The 15,836-nt window shown below is 41.7% G+C and overlaps 1 protein-coding gene across 4 annotated transcripts in view; it reads right to left on the reverse strand.

Annotated features, from left to right (window-relative positions):
• Positions 1–7,627: 7,627 nt before the first annotated feature.
• The window catches only part of fgf11b (fibroblast growth factor 11b), a 34,411-nt gene continuing 26,202 nt past the window's right edge, over positions 7,628–15,836 (reverse strand). For all 4 annotated transcript variants that reach the window (XM_029520239.1, XM_029520238.1, XM_029520241.1 and 1 more), the window contains 2 exons: positions 7,864–8,062; positions 7,628–7,764 (listed from right to left, as the gene is read on the reverse strand). In XM_029520239.1, the coding sequence (XP_029376099.1) occupies positions 7,628–7,764; positions 7,864–8,062 (336 nt within the window). The remainder of the gene's footprint in view (positions 7,765–7,863; positions 8,063–15,836) is intronic.

Genomic DNA, 15,836 nt, shown 5'->3' on the forward strand with positions numbered 1-15,836 from the left:
TTAACACAGTGATAGCCAAGTAGTTTTCAAATTTAACCTCTCATGGGCCTGGTCCTATAGTGAAACAGAGCGACTTTCTCATTGGTATTTGCTTGTTCGTGTGACATTTGCCGCCAAATCCTGTCTAACCAAGTTAAAAAAAAAATAAAATATTGGTGTTTGGACCCTGGCCCTGTATTGGTCATAGCAGAGAGGTTTCATGCTTCTTCCTGTCATGGCAGTATGGTTAGCTACTCTTATTTATCAATAATAGCTCAAAAGATATTCACACCTAACCATTAGGAGAAGTACGCTTTCTGTCAGCTTCCCCTTGTTTTTCTGTGGGATGTCTTCAACATTAGGCCAAGGGGATATCCAAATTGAATATTAGAAAATGGATAAAAATAAACACTCAATTTGTCATGGACTAAAACAAATTTGAGAAATAGCTTCTTTTTTAGTGGATAGGCTAAAACTACGGAAATAATGAACAGAAGAACAAAACAAAAACAGAATACAGAAATACAGCTTAGTTGTTGAAAACTCCTGTATCAAACAAACAATACAGTCATGAAGAGAAATCATAAAGTGCGTGTTTTGAGAGTAAATACCTGACATACCTGTTAACACTGCTCGCTCCTCCCCCCACTGCCTTAGGGTCGTGCTGGCAGACACATGGAGCTCAGATGACAGGCTAAACAGACTTGAGCGGCAACACTACTGGGACACCATTGTAAGTGAGAAACAAAGGGACAGTTATAACCACAACCCCTGAGAGGGAGTAGTTGAAACACCTGGACCTGGAAATCCATTGTGGAGCTGATTCTAGTTACCTGGGAGTCTCCTAACCTGTGTCACCAGCTAACTTCAGTTAGGCTTAGCTGATGACAGGGCACCTGCGTTGAGGTCACACAACTCTACCGCTGCTGGATGATTATGTTTGTTGTGTTTTATTGTGTGCAGAAAAGATGAAGTGTGAGTCTCTGCCATAGTTGTGAGTGTTCTCTGTTTGAAGAGTTACCACCTTTGTGTCGATGTCAAGCTTTGTAAAAGTATGATCTGTGGCTGTTGTATTGTATCGCTACTGAATGTACATGTGCATGAGACAGTGGCTCTATGAGCTCCTATAAGCAGCAGCGGTCAGCTTACATTCAGCTATTTGAACTATTTAAACTGCCCACATGTGCAAATTCAGGACTATTTACAATTACACACTACAAAACTAGTCCATTAAAAAGACAACTGGGTCAGTCTGCCACCGCTGAGACTTGCAGACTTACGGACTTTCAGTATCTCTCTCAGCTCACGTAGGACACCCAGGTACTTCAGAAATACTAACATCCTTTTTAGTAGCAATATTTAAATAAGATGTAACCTCTCAAAATGCCCTTGCCTACTTGAATATGTACTTTTTTATGTGGACAAGGCAATTACAACGGCAAAAACAGAAAGAACACAAAACATCAAAAGACACAGCTTACAATCATACAAATATATGTTATTTTATTGAATAATATTCCATATTAAGATCTCTCCTTTCAATTCATATAGGAGTTCTTGTAAAAATGTACACAGGTGTGGTGGGAAACATGTAGTGAGGGCGAATCGAGGGCTTGGTACTGAGAGGGTGTCATTCTTAATGAGCCAAAGAACTGTGGTGTATGCATGCGTTGCAAAAAGAAAATAAAAAATCCATGTCAGACTCCACGATAAACAGTTACTGTTGCGTATCACTGCAGTGATTGCCTTTGTAGCCTGTAAATAATCTTGATTGTAGGTTGTTGGCCCGTTGAATTAATTTCCACTCCTTGAGTGCAGGCTGTTAATTCTCAATGCATATTGCTGGTTCTCTTTCCCGCTTTGCGAAGTAGTTTAAAAAAAAAAAAAAAGAAAAAGCCATGATGTTACTGCTGCTCCCTTTGGCTCTTATTGTAAGGAGTCCAATGTGTCTAAATCCCCGGTAACACTCGGGAGGTGCCTGAGGATTCAGGCCTGCTCTCTGTGGCTAATCCTTGCCAAGGCCCATTTTTATTTATGGCTTCTTAAAAAAATCTTTTGATATATATATATATATATTTTTTTTAACCAATGTCAGTTTTTTTTTTTTTTTGGAAGACAAGAAGATTGGCTTGAAAGACACCCAAGTCCTTAACAGGAGGAGAGGGAGGTTGTGGGAACTTTCTGGAAGACTTGCGTGACTAAAACTCTGGAGACCACCAAGGTCATTGCTGCGTATGGCAGGACACATGTTGGCTTCAGCAATGGTTACTCTGCTGTTTCCACTTGAATAAATTGCATCCCATAAACACACAGCTCAGTTGCACAGTGGGATTCAGTTTGGGTGAAGTTCACTCAAGAGGAGACAAATCATTTTGGATACAGTGCTGCCGTCTGAACACAAAAACACACCTAAGGGAACAAATGTTTGGGGAGAAACAACTATTGTCTCCTCCTGTGGAGGAAACCTGACCAACCAGAGCAAGACTATTAAAAACCACACAGATTATTTTAGTGTATTTCTACCCCAAAAACAGAAAAAAAAAAAACCAACAAAAAAAAAACGACAATGTACACTACATAGACTGACATTGCACACTGATTGCATTATTACCAAAACATAAATGTAAACTGGCAACATTCTGTACATTTAGGTGGTCCAGACAGGTTTTGTTTGTACTGTATATTAATCAGTGGAGTCACCTGAATACATCCTTCACATTGGTTGCATTCTTCAGAAAAGGAATATCAAGAGCAAAACTACCACACAAGCACAAAATAAATCCTGCGTTTCTTATTTAACCCCAAGGAGTGAGCATTGGAAAGTTTTTTTTTTAACTGTAATTTAGGAACTGATTCATATGGATTTTGCATAATTCATTTGCCACAAAACATTGGATAAATCTCAAACTGCCTTTTAACCCCAACCCTAACACCCTTTGATATCCTAAATTAAGTCACCCTTTAGCAACCACCTACTTCCATTAGAGGGAGCTAGTTATACACAATAATTTCCCTTTAACTTGTCAAACTGCTTGGCACGCATTTCATCTGCATATTTCAAACAGGGTTTGAACATGATGGCACCACGGCAGCGTGTGTGACATTGCACCGACACTGACTGCAGCACATCTGAATGTTACGCTGCTGGGAGCTGCGTTTTTTGGATAGTGGTGAGCAGCTGATAAATCACATCGGTCTTTTAGACAATTCACTGAAGGATCGTGTGAAATTTCGGCACAAGGAAAAGGGCAACCGACCAATCATCAGACCACGTGTAAAGAACGGCCTCTCACCACGGATGCACATTATTGTATGGCGCTGTACTGTATAGTAGTGGTAAAACGGTAGACTTACACTGTGATTAAAATGCATTTTTGGGTCTGTATATAGTATGCTTAAAATCAAATGCTTCCAAGATTTGCTCCAAAAAAGCTCCCTGGATGTTGGTTAGTTGTAGAGTGCAATAAAAGCTATAAATTCCTGCTGCGATTCTCAAACACTGGTGATGACTCAGCTGCAGTTTAGTGCTCATTATTGCCTGTTAGTCTCCGTAACTTTTTAAAAATTAGGGGGATTCCCTGGTTGTTTGTCACAACCTTCAAAAAAAAAAAAAAAAAAACTCCAATGGATTTTAAATGTATTAAGAAGTGAAGCACCAGTACTTACAGGGTGCGATGTGCTTCCAGATTTCTAATGATTTGCTCTTTTAGAAGGTCTCTCTTGGTGCAGGGGGTTTGTGTCATTAACCCAGACCCCTCGCAGATATGTGTCCTGCCGCTGCAGCTCACGTTTTCAGAAATAAGAGGAAGCTTTTTGGCAGATCCAGTGTACAGCTACGAGGAAATGAAAATAACTCATCCGTCTCTTGGCGTCCAGCTGCCTTCTTGGGGATTTAAAGACAGAAGTTGAACAACAGCACTCCGAGTTCATTATGAACGAATAGATTTCCCTCCGGCTGACCTTGGGGAAAATTTTGCACCCATCGCAGGGTGGCTGTCCTCTCATTTATGTTTTATTGAGTCTATCGATCATTGTTTCAATCTCATGCCCTTTCTTTTTCTCCTTGCCTTTCTGTCTTGTCTTACCTTACTCTTAATCACAGACACACACACACACACACACACATTCACTCACACAGACATACACAGATTTCATAAACTCATTGTAAGTATACACCTACACTGGAGAAACAGTGCTGAAAAGAAAGTAAATAAGCTGTAGGATGTGAGTGAGCAGAAGTGTGTAGAAAAGGGATTACTTTAAATCTCTCATGCGTGGGCACACAAACTATTATTGCACATTACCATCTCACTATCCAGGATCTGTTGAGCCCTGATGTCCCATAAACGTATTCTCAATGGCAAAACAGAGCACCATCTCACTTTTTCATACAAGAACAAAACTCCTCTTAATATTTCTTCTACGCGATGGCCAACTTCCTCAACACACCCCCAGCTGCCATTATCTCCTGTAGCATTTAAGAGCATAGCTAGTTTCATTCAACACCTGCATTCAAGTTGCCTTCATTGTGCTTACTTAACTTCCCCACCTTGCTCCTACCTTGCATGCATTGCAAAACCTTTCCTTTTCTTTATCGATGCTCTTACATTCTACTTTATTCCTCATTTCACAGTCAACATCGGACTGCTCCACATTCACTCTTCTCGTCGGTCTGACAACTTACTGTGGCACCTTTTGGCACAATAGTAAGCACTCGGCACTGTTTGGGATTAAGAGATCTATGGAGGAATTTAGATTTGTCCTTTGTTTCATTCTTCAAGCAACGAGATTCAAGCAACCGATTTATCTTCGCAAAATATAAATTGAAAGAGAGCAAATAAAAGTAAAAAAATAAAATAAAAATAAATAAGTTCAACAAAAGAGAAAGTTATTAGTAGTTGCATGCATCTATATAGACTGAGAAAAGAAGTGCCGATAAGTCTTATTTTGAGAGTCCCCTGCTGTCACTCAGTCACTGCTTTGCACCTCCAAGTGCTTTCCTTATATAGAACAGACTTAGGATCAACATTGAAATGTGAACTGGCATGAAGAAGCTCCAGATGGAACACAAACACTGAAAACTGTATGAGCGCTGACAGCTAAAATAAGCCTGTAACATCGTATACTACATACTGTGCTCACACTTTGCAGTTAGTAACGCACAGTTGGAAACCATACCGGGAGTAACCGAATGCACCGAGGAAAGGACGCTTTGGCTCATCAGAAATAGATTTAAAAGTCAAAATTCACTGCAAGGACAAAATATCAAAATTCAAAATGAACGATAATTCCCCCAGGAAAAGTGCAGAAAATTAAAAGAGTTAATGGAAAAAAATGCAAAGCCCTCCAACTAATTTCCTCCATAGACCCCCTGTCATAAATAGCGTACAGTGCTTTACATGCATCTTTGTCTTACACTCATTATCATATTCACATGCTGCATAAAACCCTGCCAAGAATCTTGCTTACTTTACTGCAGAAATTCCTTATCAACATTCTTCAAGAATACACCTGCTAATCCTTCACTCTCTCTAAATGACTGCCTTCGTGCACTGACCTCTTTGCAATGCAACACACAATTTCAGACTTGCTTTTCCTTCAATACAGCACATTCACTGAGCCTCTGTGTCACATTCAGGAACCCATCTTCACATTATGTTACCATTAAAATGAGATACCCTCCCCAATGCAGCAAACTTCAGCTTTGGCTGCCATAATAAGCATTTTTTAATCTCCCGACACTCTTTACCTGACATAGCTAGAGACTTCCTGCTGTCTTTGTTTGTTGGGGGTATCCATGCACGTTCATTTTGACTGAACATTGTGGTGACACTTTTTTGCCCCCCTCCCCCCTGCTCTCTCAGTGTCTAACCAGAGAGGACAACACCCAACAGCAGACAGCGCTGAAATAACCTGACAGCTCCCATTTAGTAGCATCATCTTCAAACAGCTCGTGGCTTATTTTTCTAATAGGTCTCCCTGATTGATAAACCAAGTGCAAGTAAAAACATTAAATAACAGCATCAAGCCAAAATATTAAAATCAATGGAAGTATGTTTTGGCGATTCAGTCTCCAGGGGAGGTTGCCCAGTGATCCTCCTTTGTGGTCTTTGTTTCTCTCCAAAGTCATAAAAATGCTGTGATGTTCCTCCACTTATTCACAGACACATCAAAGGACAAGTTGGCGGTCACGTGCAGCATCTCTATCTAACCTCTGCTCGGGCATTCACTTACACACAGGATCATACGTGGCATCTGTTCTGAAATAGTCACAGGGGTTAAAACACAATCAAACCAACACATTCGCCCAGACAACTACATTTTTGTGGGTGATTCTTCCGTGAGGTGATGTGATAAAGCCAGGGAGTGGATAAGCTGCCAGACATCCTCAGAATAACAAGTGCTCCAGCTCAGAGGCTCCTCTGGCTTTGATGTTTGGCTTCAGACCTGGCTTTATGCTGACAGCAGATGCCGAGTGAAGTGCACACTACAGCTCCTTTTTCATGTGACTTGGGTTCAGATCCACCCTGGATTTAAAACATGACCCAGTTGTTCATTTGTAGCTTTTAATGAGCTAGTGCAATAATAAGTGGTCACCTGGCGGAGCAGGAAGGAGTGTGTTGCTCACTCTCTCATTCATTATCATGCTCATTGTTATGACTTTTTTTTTTTTTTAATTATTATTATTCCTGCATGTTTGTATACATATTGCTCAGACCTTTTGATCCTATTAATAGGAATCAGGATTAAACCTGAAGTCGTTTTAAGATCCGTGTTATGGCTCATCTTCCCAGGAAGAATATTTTCATTTGATACTTTTGGCAGGCAGTGCATACTCACTTTCAGCACCATCATTTCTAACACTGTCACCACCATGCTATTGTCTTCATCTCCTTATTATCACCTTAATTTCATTTTACAGACTTTCCATAGTTGTGTCTTTTTTCCATCTGGTTATTACAAATAAAAGATTAAGTTCAAATATAAGAGCAAAATGCAAAAGCAAAGAACAAAATTTGGAGTAATTTTTTTTTGCTCCGCTGACCTGACCTGACCTGACCTGACCTGACCCAGGCTTCCTGCCGTTATCGTTCCTCTTTGAGCTCTCTCATCTCACTCTGAGCTTTAGTTGACCTTGGTGATTAGCTTAGCTGGTTGGCAGATGGTGGGTGGAAAGCTGGCTGAGCCACGCTGTCACCAACTTTAGGGCTCAAGAGGGGGACCCGTGGGTGAGGATTATGGTGCAGAGTCCGTGCTGGATGAATATACAGTATAACGGGGGCAGACAGTTGGTAGAAAAGATGAAATTGTCAGCAGGACAAAGGAGCTTGGGTATGACAGAGAAATGAAGGAGACTGTGCATTTAGGACAGCAAAGGGGGTAGAGAACAGTGGGAGGGGGAGGCTGGAGTAGCTCTGGCATGGGTGCTGGGCTTTCTTTCTGTGGTGAGTGGTGAGGGGGGGACTCCTCTCTTAGGCCTTCTTGGCTGCTGATGGACTGCTGACCCTTTATCCCTCAGCATCCTATAGTGCACTTCTGGATTATGGTGGCCAGTGAGGGCCATTTTCCTCAGCCACCCTCAATGCATAATTGGTGACTGTTTTCCCAGTGTCACTGCTGCCCTGTGTCCCACCCTCCGTCTCCTGTGCTATGAGGCATCAGCCTTGGGAGCTTCTTTCTGTCCATTCTTTAAGGACGGCGAATCTGATGTCTTCACTGTCTTCCGAGGGGGACTCACAGGTTCACTGGCGAGCTCATGCAGTGATGGCTCCTTGTACATGGCGACTGTGAGAAAAAGATGGGGAGGGATAATGATTAAGTAGGTGACAAATGGCTAAGATAAACTGGTTATAATTTTGCTAAAGTTACACAAAGGACACGAACCCTCTATGACTTTAGGCAGGAAGTGTGCAGCTCCTTTGGTCTTCTTTACTCGGTTGCCCTTCATGACCTGGCCATCACGATTGATACCGATATACCAGGAGCGACCAGACTGGGTCTGGCGATACAGCATGGAGGAGTATGTAACGTAGTAATTCTCAAACACACTCTCCTTGAACTTACACTCTGGAGTGAAGTGCTCCTGAAAAGCAGAGGCATGGTCATATCAGCAAGCAATGCACGAGAAGAAAAACAATGTGCAAATGCCATAGAAAAAATAACATTTTCTTTGTTTTTGTTGTTATTCTTTGAAAATGATCTATATGTGTATATATGGATGTATATGTAAGTACTAGAAATACACAAACAGTGAGAACAATTAATTAGATGACTGTTTCCTGGGGGAAAAGGTGAACAGAATTATATCTGGACTTGTGTTTCTTGGAAAGAACGAACAACCTGGTCCTTTGGGAACAACAAAAAGAGGGTACACACTATACAATGAGATACTGCATTAACATCTGAGCAAAACATAACATCCCCAAAGGAAGAGAGCGCTGAGGATGAAAAGCACAGAAACACTGACAGCTACATCAATACTAATTAAATCTACAAACATAAATTACAAACTCCACATATAAAATACATGATTCTGACATACATCTGCTTCAGGGGATTCACATGTTCAGAAGACAAATCTGCTGAGTCTGTAACGAAAAAATCTTGCAGCTAATGGGTTCAGTTTTTAGGAAATATAATCCTGTTCTGAACCAAATTCCTTTCAAAAAGACAATTGTTACGTTTGACGTTTTCTTAGAGTTATTATTTGTAGATGAACAGTTGAATTACCTCGATACCAAAGTGACATTTTGTACCAATGGTGGTCAAGCTGTTGATGTCTTATAGAAGAGCACTGCCTGCTGAAAGGGATCATTGTGATTTGCATGAAAAATTACTTATTATCAGACCTTAATCATCATAGTTACTATTTAATAGGTTCAGTTTTGGGTTATCTGATCTGGGGATGTGTGAGGTGGTTATCTGTTGTCACACTAGTCCTCGTAATGTATTCAGATCAATGTTCTATGCGTTCCATGCGCAAATAATAAATTAAAATATAGTAATAATTATAATAAAACAAATATTTTAGACAATTATATATATGGCCACAGTAAAAAGCTAATATGTGTATGATTTTTTTTAAACATCTCCAGCTTTTTATATTGCTGTAAACAGCCCTTTCCTCTGGAACAAAATGACAATATCCCCAGAGACGGGCTGTTTGACAGCAAGGGACAGTGTTGAAAAATTTCTAAATAAAACAAACTGATATTAGCTTTTTTAAGGGAATCTTTTTCCAATTGCCTGTAACACATTTTTACAGATGGCTCTCTCCGTAACAGCTCAGCCCAGCTTCTGTTAGCTCTGGTGCTTCCAGCTGCTCTACACTGGGAATCTGAATCTAATGCTGGTAATACATACCTCACACAACCCAACATCAAATAACCTGAACACCTGAAGGCATGGAAATATTGTGGTCATGGTTTTTAAAGGACAGTGGAGGGAACTACTAAATCCTCATACACACCAAAAACTTCTGATCAGGGTTTGTAAATACATGACTTTATGTTAAGGGGTTGTGAGTTCTTCAAAATTTTGGACAGAACTTATTATTCTAAACTAAAATTGGACTCATTGGTACTGTACTGTAAACACTGCAGATACTTGAGATGTGATTTTGCCAGTAATGACAATGACAATCTAATGACCCTAGGAATGTAAAACTTGAAAAGAGGAAGAAGGCAAGTACCATAAACAGAAACACAGATTATCCGGTGCGGGTACTGACCTGTGACTGGTGTGTGGAGATATTTTTAAATTTTGTAGTTAGTTGTAGAGAAGCCCGTGTGGAAACAATGCCACAGAGCATTTCAAATCAAACAAGGAATCATTTCAAACTCATATAAGTAGCTCAGGGCAGTAAGGCAGCATAGTGGTTAGCACTGTTGCCCCACAACAAGAACGTCACGGATTCGGTTCAGCCTGGATCCTTTCTGTGTGGAGTTTGCATGTTCTCCCTGTGCGGGTTTCCTCCCACTGTCCAAATTATCATGTTTGGGTTAACAGGTGACTCTATACTGTCCGTAGGTCTGAGTGTGAGTGTGAGTGTTTGTTGGTCTCTGTCTGTCTCTGTGTGTTGGCCCTGTGATGGACTGGTGACCTGTGACCTCACCCACAGTGAGCTGGGACTGGCTCCAGCACCCCCAGCGACCCAGAAATGGATAAGTGGTAGAAAATGAATGAATAAGTAGCTTGAAGTAGGGCTTCAGGATCCATAAAGAGAACTGAGAGTCAGTTAAATTTATATTAACAACATGTCCTCAACATGTCCGCATCCTAAATGCAACAATGTTCACAAAGGCTAATGTTAGCTTGGATAGGCAAACATGGCCATGGCTGGCTCCTTCTTGTCAGCCAATTCATACCACTTCTTGGAGACTGGTTATATGAAGGTGGATGCATGTGTGCATGAAGCAGTACTATAAATTATCATTTTTTGATAAGTGTCTGGTATTGCTACATCCCTATTCAGTTAAAAAGGTTGTAAACCACTGAATATAAGTAGAAAAATAAATTCCTATCTCTTTCCCCAAAAGAAAAGTATCCCTTTAACATAAACAACCTTTAAGTACTGTCAACAACTGGCTAAATCTGAATAGATATTGAAAAATCTAATTATTCAAACTTGGATCCAGTCCAACAGATGAGCTAGTCATTTTAAATGATCACTTTCCTGCAGCACTTCCCCTGCCTCTCTGTCCTCAACATAAGGACTACTGAACCCTGCATAATGTTGACTGGTGATATTAACGAAGAGCGACAGATATACATCTCTCTTAGTCTCCATCAGGGTCTCGGGCAGGGTCCTTTCCCTGTCAGAGAGCAAAGCCAATCTGCTGGATTGATTAAGTGAGAGCAGCAGGGCAGAAATGGCTGAGCGGAGAATTTCTCTGAGACTCCGGACGACAGAGGAGGGCCAAAGGATCACAACTTGGCATAGGCAAGCTTTAATAAAGAGCCAAAAGTAGATTGAGAAGACATAAGAGACCTCCAGTTTCACACTTATCACAGATCATCACCTTTCTCCTTCACTAGGAGGCATCATCTTTAGCTGAAATGACAGTTCAGGACTTTGTGCCCTTTCTGCATCCCCTCTTGTCCTTCTGCTCCACCACAGTTTATGCCCATTTAACAGCTGTCTTCTCACCATAAAAAAAACAAGCCCCTACCCTCACCTCGACTAACTCTCCCACTCCCACTGCCACCACGTTGCACTGCTATTTTAAGATCGTGGGACAGGTTTGATATCTCTTGCTGTGCTAACACAAAGAGGATGGGATCGATAGATGATCTGCTTCATTCATTATTAATCAGGCCAGAGAGCAAGAGGGTGGGAAGTGCGGGAGACAGAAGGGGAAAGGTAGGAGAGACAGGAAAGGGAGCAGAAGATCACTTGGAGAGGACAGAGGGGTTGCTGGGTAATAAAGGAGATTAGTAAGAGAGAGAAGCAGAGAGAGCTGTTCTTATGCATCTCCCCAAGGGCCAAATTGCTGGGCCAGTGAGGGCTTTAGTTGCCAGCACCCCATGATATGACACTCATGCCCCTTTGGAAAGAATACCCATCACTCCAGTAAAATACCCTTCAGCTCAACTTCTAAAATGACACCAATGATAACCCCTCTCCCAAGTCATCCTATAATTACCCTTCATAATCAGTCCTCTGAAATTAGCCTAACGATGCAACCCACATCTTCTGTATATCATTCAAGTAGTCCCAAAAGGCCTAAGAGAGGAGGGTAAGGCAATGAAATAAATGTCCTTAGAATCACAAAAATTTTCATGATAACCATACACAGAGGTCAATATACTTGTCTCTGACTGATACAGATATGATGCAGTAATTAATCTCAACGCATTCTACACTCACACTACAGAGACCGCTGTGGGGTCATCACTTAAACCGCCATCACTGAATAAATAATTAAGATGTGTTAAGAGTTGCAAACATCTAAGATGGTGGCAACTGCTCCCTCCCACGTGGTTGGTGCTGTTGTTAGAAATGAAATGAAAACCCCTTTCTCCAAGCATGACCTATTGAGCGACTTTGGTGGCGTCGCTTCCATCTGAATCCACATTCAAAGAACATCTTTGTGATGCAGAGCACCATCCCGACTGCCCCCGCCTCCACCCCCAGCACCCCGCCCACCCAACACACAGACCCACCTTCTTCGTCCCTCATGTCTGATTTCTACCATCTTCAGGAAGCTTAACTGGCCATGTCCCCATTAACTGGGATTGGACTACTAAATAAGGATAATACTGATATGACACACTGTAGGACTCGTAGGGCAGAGGTTTCCTGAATCTGACATTGCCTTGTCCTGCAGGTAATTAGGGTGGAAAAGCAGGAATGGAAGTTAAGACTAAAGAGATGGAGAATCCATGAATAATGCTTAATATTTTGTCTACTTCCACTTCATCATGCAGGCACAAGCATGAAATCAGAGCTAATGCCCCTGTAAATGTAGCTCCAGCCCTGGTATTCAGAAGCGTTTTTAGAATTCTTGACATGCAGCTATTTGCAGTCCCCTATTTAGACGCGGGGGTCACAGTGTCATTCAGACTTCCTGCATCTATTGACTGTCCCACCAGCTCCCTGGGTATACTATGGGAAGTGAAATCTGTGAAATCTGCGAAAACTGCCCAACTGCAGTAATCCCACCATATTCCCACTGTGCTGCATTACCGCTGCAGCAAACCACCCAAATGTAAAGCTCATTCACAACAATCCTTTGTTACGTAGACACGCATGCACGTAATCCGCATGCATCGCACATAGCCACCAGCAGAGCATGTTGCTGATGTTGATGCTGAGCCAAATGTAGATGCACTCTGACAAGCCACATTACATAAGTCAATAGGGCATAGACATTCTTATTAAGAGGGCTTTGCAGAGGATGAGACTGAAGGTTAATACCGTCTAACACTGCATATATACGGCCCGTCTCTGCTTTATGATAGCCCAGGGAGCCCTGATGCATGACAAGGGAGTAGATGATAATGTGTAGGGACTCATGCCTCTGCTGTGTTGACTGACAGCTAGAAGGCCGGTGTCAATAAACAGCAGCTAAGAGAGGAGTGGGAAGTGACATTTCCTTCTCTGACCCTGTGACAGAGGTGACCAGCTGCATGCAGCTTTTCATTTTATGCGACAGAGAAAATGGCTGTTGATGGTGCAGCATCGTGACCATGGCTATTTTGGACCTCAGAATTCTAGAGTTACATTCTACAATGCCCCTCAGACAAATTTGGAAGGAGGAAGCTGGTAAAAGGTAGGTCATGAGTCTATCAGTAAGAACAGCGTTCCCCCTTCCTTAAGTGCTCTTAATTGGCTGCCTGACAAAATGTCTTTGGCTTAAAGTTTCTGCATTTCATCTCTTTCCTCTTGCCAATTATTCTCTCTGGTACTTTTTCTAATGCCCACATTTTCTCCTGTCCTGTGATAAAAGCATTGCTATTTTGCTGCTGGTGTTGTCCTGCATCTCAATGCTACCCTCCAATGAAAAGAATGAAGCGGAGAAGGCATTTCATTCAGAGGTCTTATACTCTGCCCCTTTATATCTCTCACATGTCCACGTGTCTGTCTGATTCCCTCTCTCTGTCCCAGGCCTACGCAGATAACAAAGAATAATATATACTGTGCTGTATTTATTTATTGCATTAAAGGCTCCTACATGTTCTGCAACTGTTTGTTGCCATCTGTAATAGAACGATGCTCCCAGCTCAGCCACAGCAGTCAAATTAGAGCTGAGAGACTATGCAGGGAAATTCCTGCAATGTCATAACAGCTGCAGCCTCCTATATCTGACAAGCCTTGGTGTACATGAGCTAATTGATATGTATCATGAAGGTCCCATTTCATTCACAATCATGAATGAGTGGCCTGACGAAAATGAAAAAAGTAAGGGGAGAATTCAAAGTGACACGACACATTCCACTATAGATAAGATGGATCACTTACTTGGATAAATTGAAACTATGGAGGAGCCTAAATCAATTGATTATTTTCTTTATTGATTAATATGCAGAGGAATTGTATAAAATTATCTACCACAGTTTCCTAAAGCCCGGGGGGGGGGGGGGTCTGCATACTGCCTGATTTGTTTGACAAATAATTAGACATTAGACATTAGACCAGATAAAAACAAACAAAAAAAACAAAACAAAACAAAACATTGTAAATCCACATAAGTGGAGCTACGGACAATGTAAAAATTTAGTCCACTTGCAATTCAGCTTCGGACGTCCATCCACTGGGACTGAGTGCACGAATGACTGGCATGCAGACTGTGTCAGGATAGATGTTGTGACAGTCCACCAGCTGATCGAGATTTGAGCCGGTGGTCTGTTTGGCCTGTCTGCCTTTGCAGTGATCCTCACCAAAAAATGTAGTTTCTTCACTGGAGTAAATGCTGCAGTCTCCTTCACCTGAATGCTGCCTATATCACTCTGCCGTCTCACGTGTGGTTGGGGACTGTGTCTTTGTAAAAGACACTGGGAGTGTGACTTTGTTCTCTGCTTAGAACGCCATTGCACCACTGTCTACACATAGAAAAGAGGTATTTGCCACTGCATCATTGTTGAAAATGTGTCGATAGAACCTTTAAGTGACAGCTGATGTGAACTCTTGGCATCAACATTTATTACCTCTGTGCGGCACTCAGTGGTGTGTCCAAATTATTTTTTGACACCACGCACTAATTTTCACTTTGAGATGGGGTGTGATACTCACACCAGAGCCAGCTGTGGTACAACACTAGCAAAACAAAATATGCTTTGGAATTTGGTTGGCTTTAAGTTGACTGATTCTGATCTCTACGATAAAGATTTCAATCGTGCACAGACTTGCAAAGTGTAAAATATGCAAACATCTGCATGAAGGCAATAATACCTACAATAATAGACCAAGCTTATGACTAAATCTTAATTGGCAACAAAATGACTCCTGTGACCTTGTAAACACTCATGTAAGTTTCCTTCAACACAAACCATTTTCTCTCCCTGTCTCGCTCTCTGTGCATTTTCCAGAGCAGATACATTATAAAATGGGGCAGGAATGTGCCAAACTCTATTTTCGGATCAGGACCAGCCATTTCCTGTTGTTACTTACAGGTAGAGAAGCTGAGATTTATGTCTGAGGGAAGGCGGAAGCTGACTTCCGCAGTTTGTTTACAGAGCCAGGCCCAATAGCCTGATCATAATATGTTTGTTGGGTGGGTGTGAAAGAGGGATTCAAAGGGGACCTGTGTGTTATGTAAGAGAAAAAACAAAAACCATCAGTAAGCAGCAGAAGAAGCAGTATATGCATTTAGATGAGACGGTAGCTGGAGGGAAGTGACAAGCCACTCTGTCAGTCACCTGAGTTTCTCTGTGGGCGACATCGATTTGCTTAGTTATTATAAATGAAGCCATTCCTTGTTGGAGTCACATACTCCTTTGGCATGCTTTTAAATGTAAAAAAAGAAGAGAAAAGAAGACAATACAAACCAACTCCAAGAACACAAAGATGTGTATAAAAAAGGGCCAGCTTGTGTCACCTGAACCTCCCACTATACTAGCAGATTAGCACATCAGAGACACTATGGAGAATAATACAGGGTCATAAAGTCAGTCGTGCATGATTTTATATGAGGAGACAGCTGTTGTGCACCCCCTATATCAAGTCACTCTTCAGCTATATGTGTGCGCATATGTGTGCATGTGTGTGTCAGAGAGAGGAAATTCTCTAAAAGAGATCAGTGTGGGATTCAGGGCAGCTATTGATTGCTACTGAGGAAATCCCTTCTCCTCGCTGTTCACTGGGGCAAGGCACCAAAGTAATGCATGCTAATCAGCAGCTCAGAAGATAATAGGAG

This window comes from Echeneis naucrates, chromosome 14, assembly GCF_900963305.1.
Source record: "Echeneis naucrates chromosome 14, fEcheNa1.1, whole genome shotgun sequence".
NCBI classification, from domain to species: Eukaryota; Metazoa; Chordata; class Actinopteri; order Carangiformes; family Echeneidae; genus Echeneis; species Echeneis naucrates.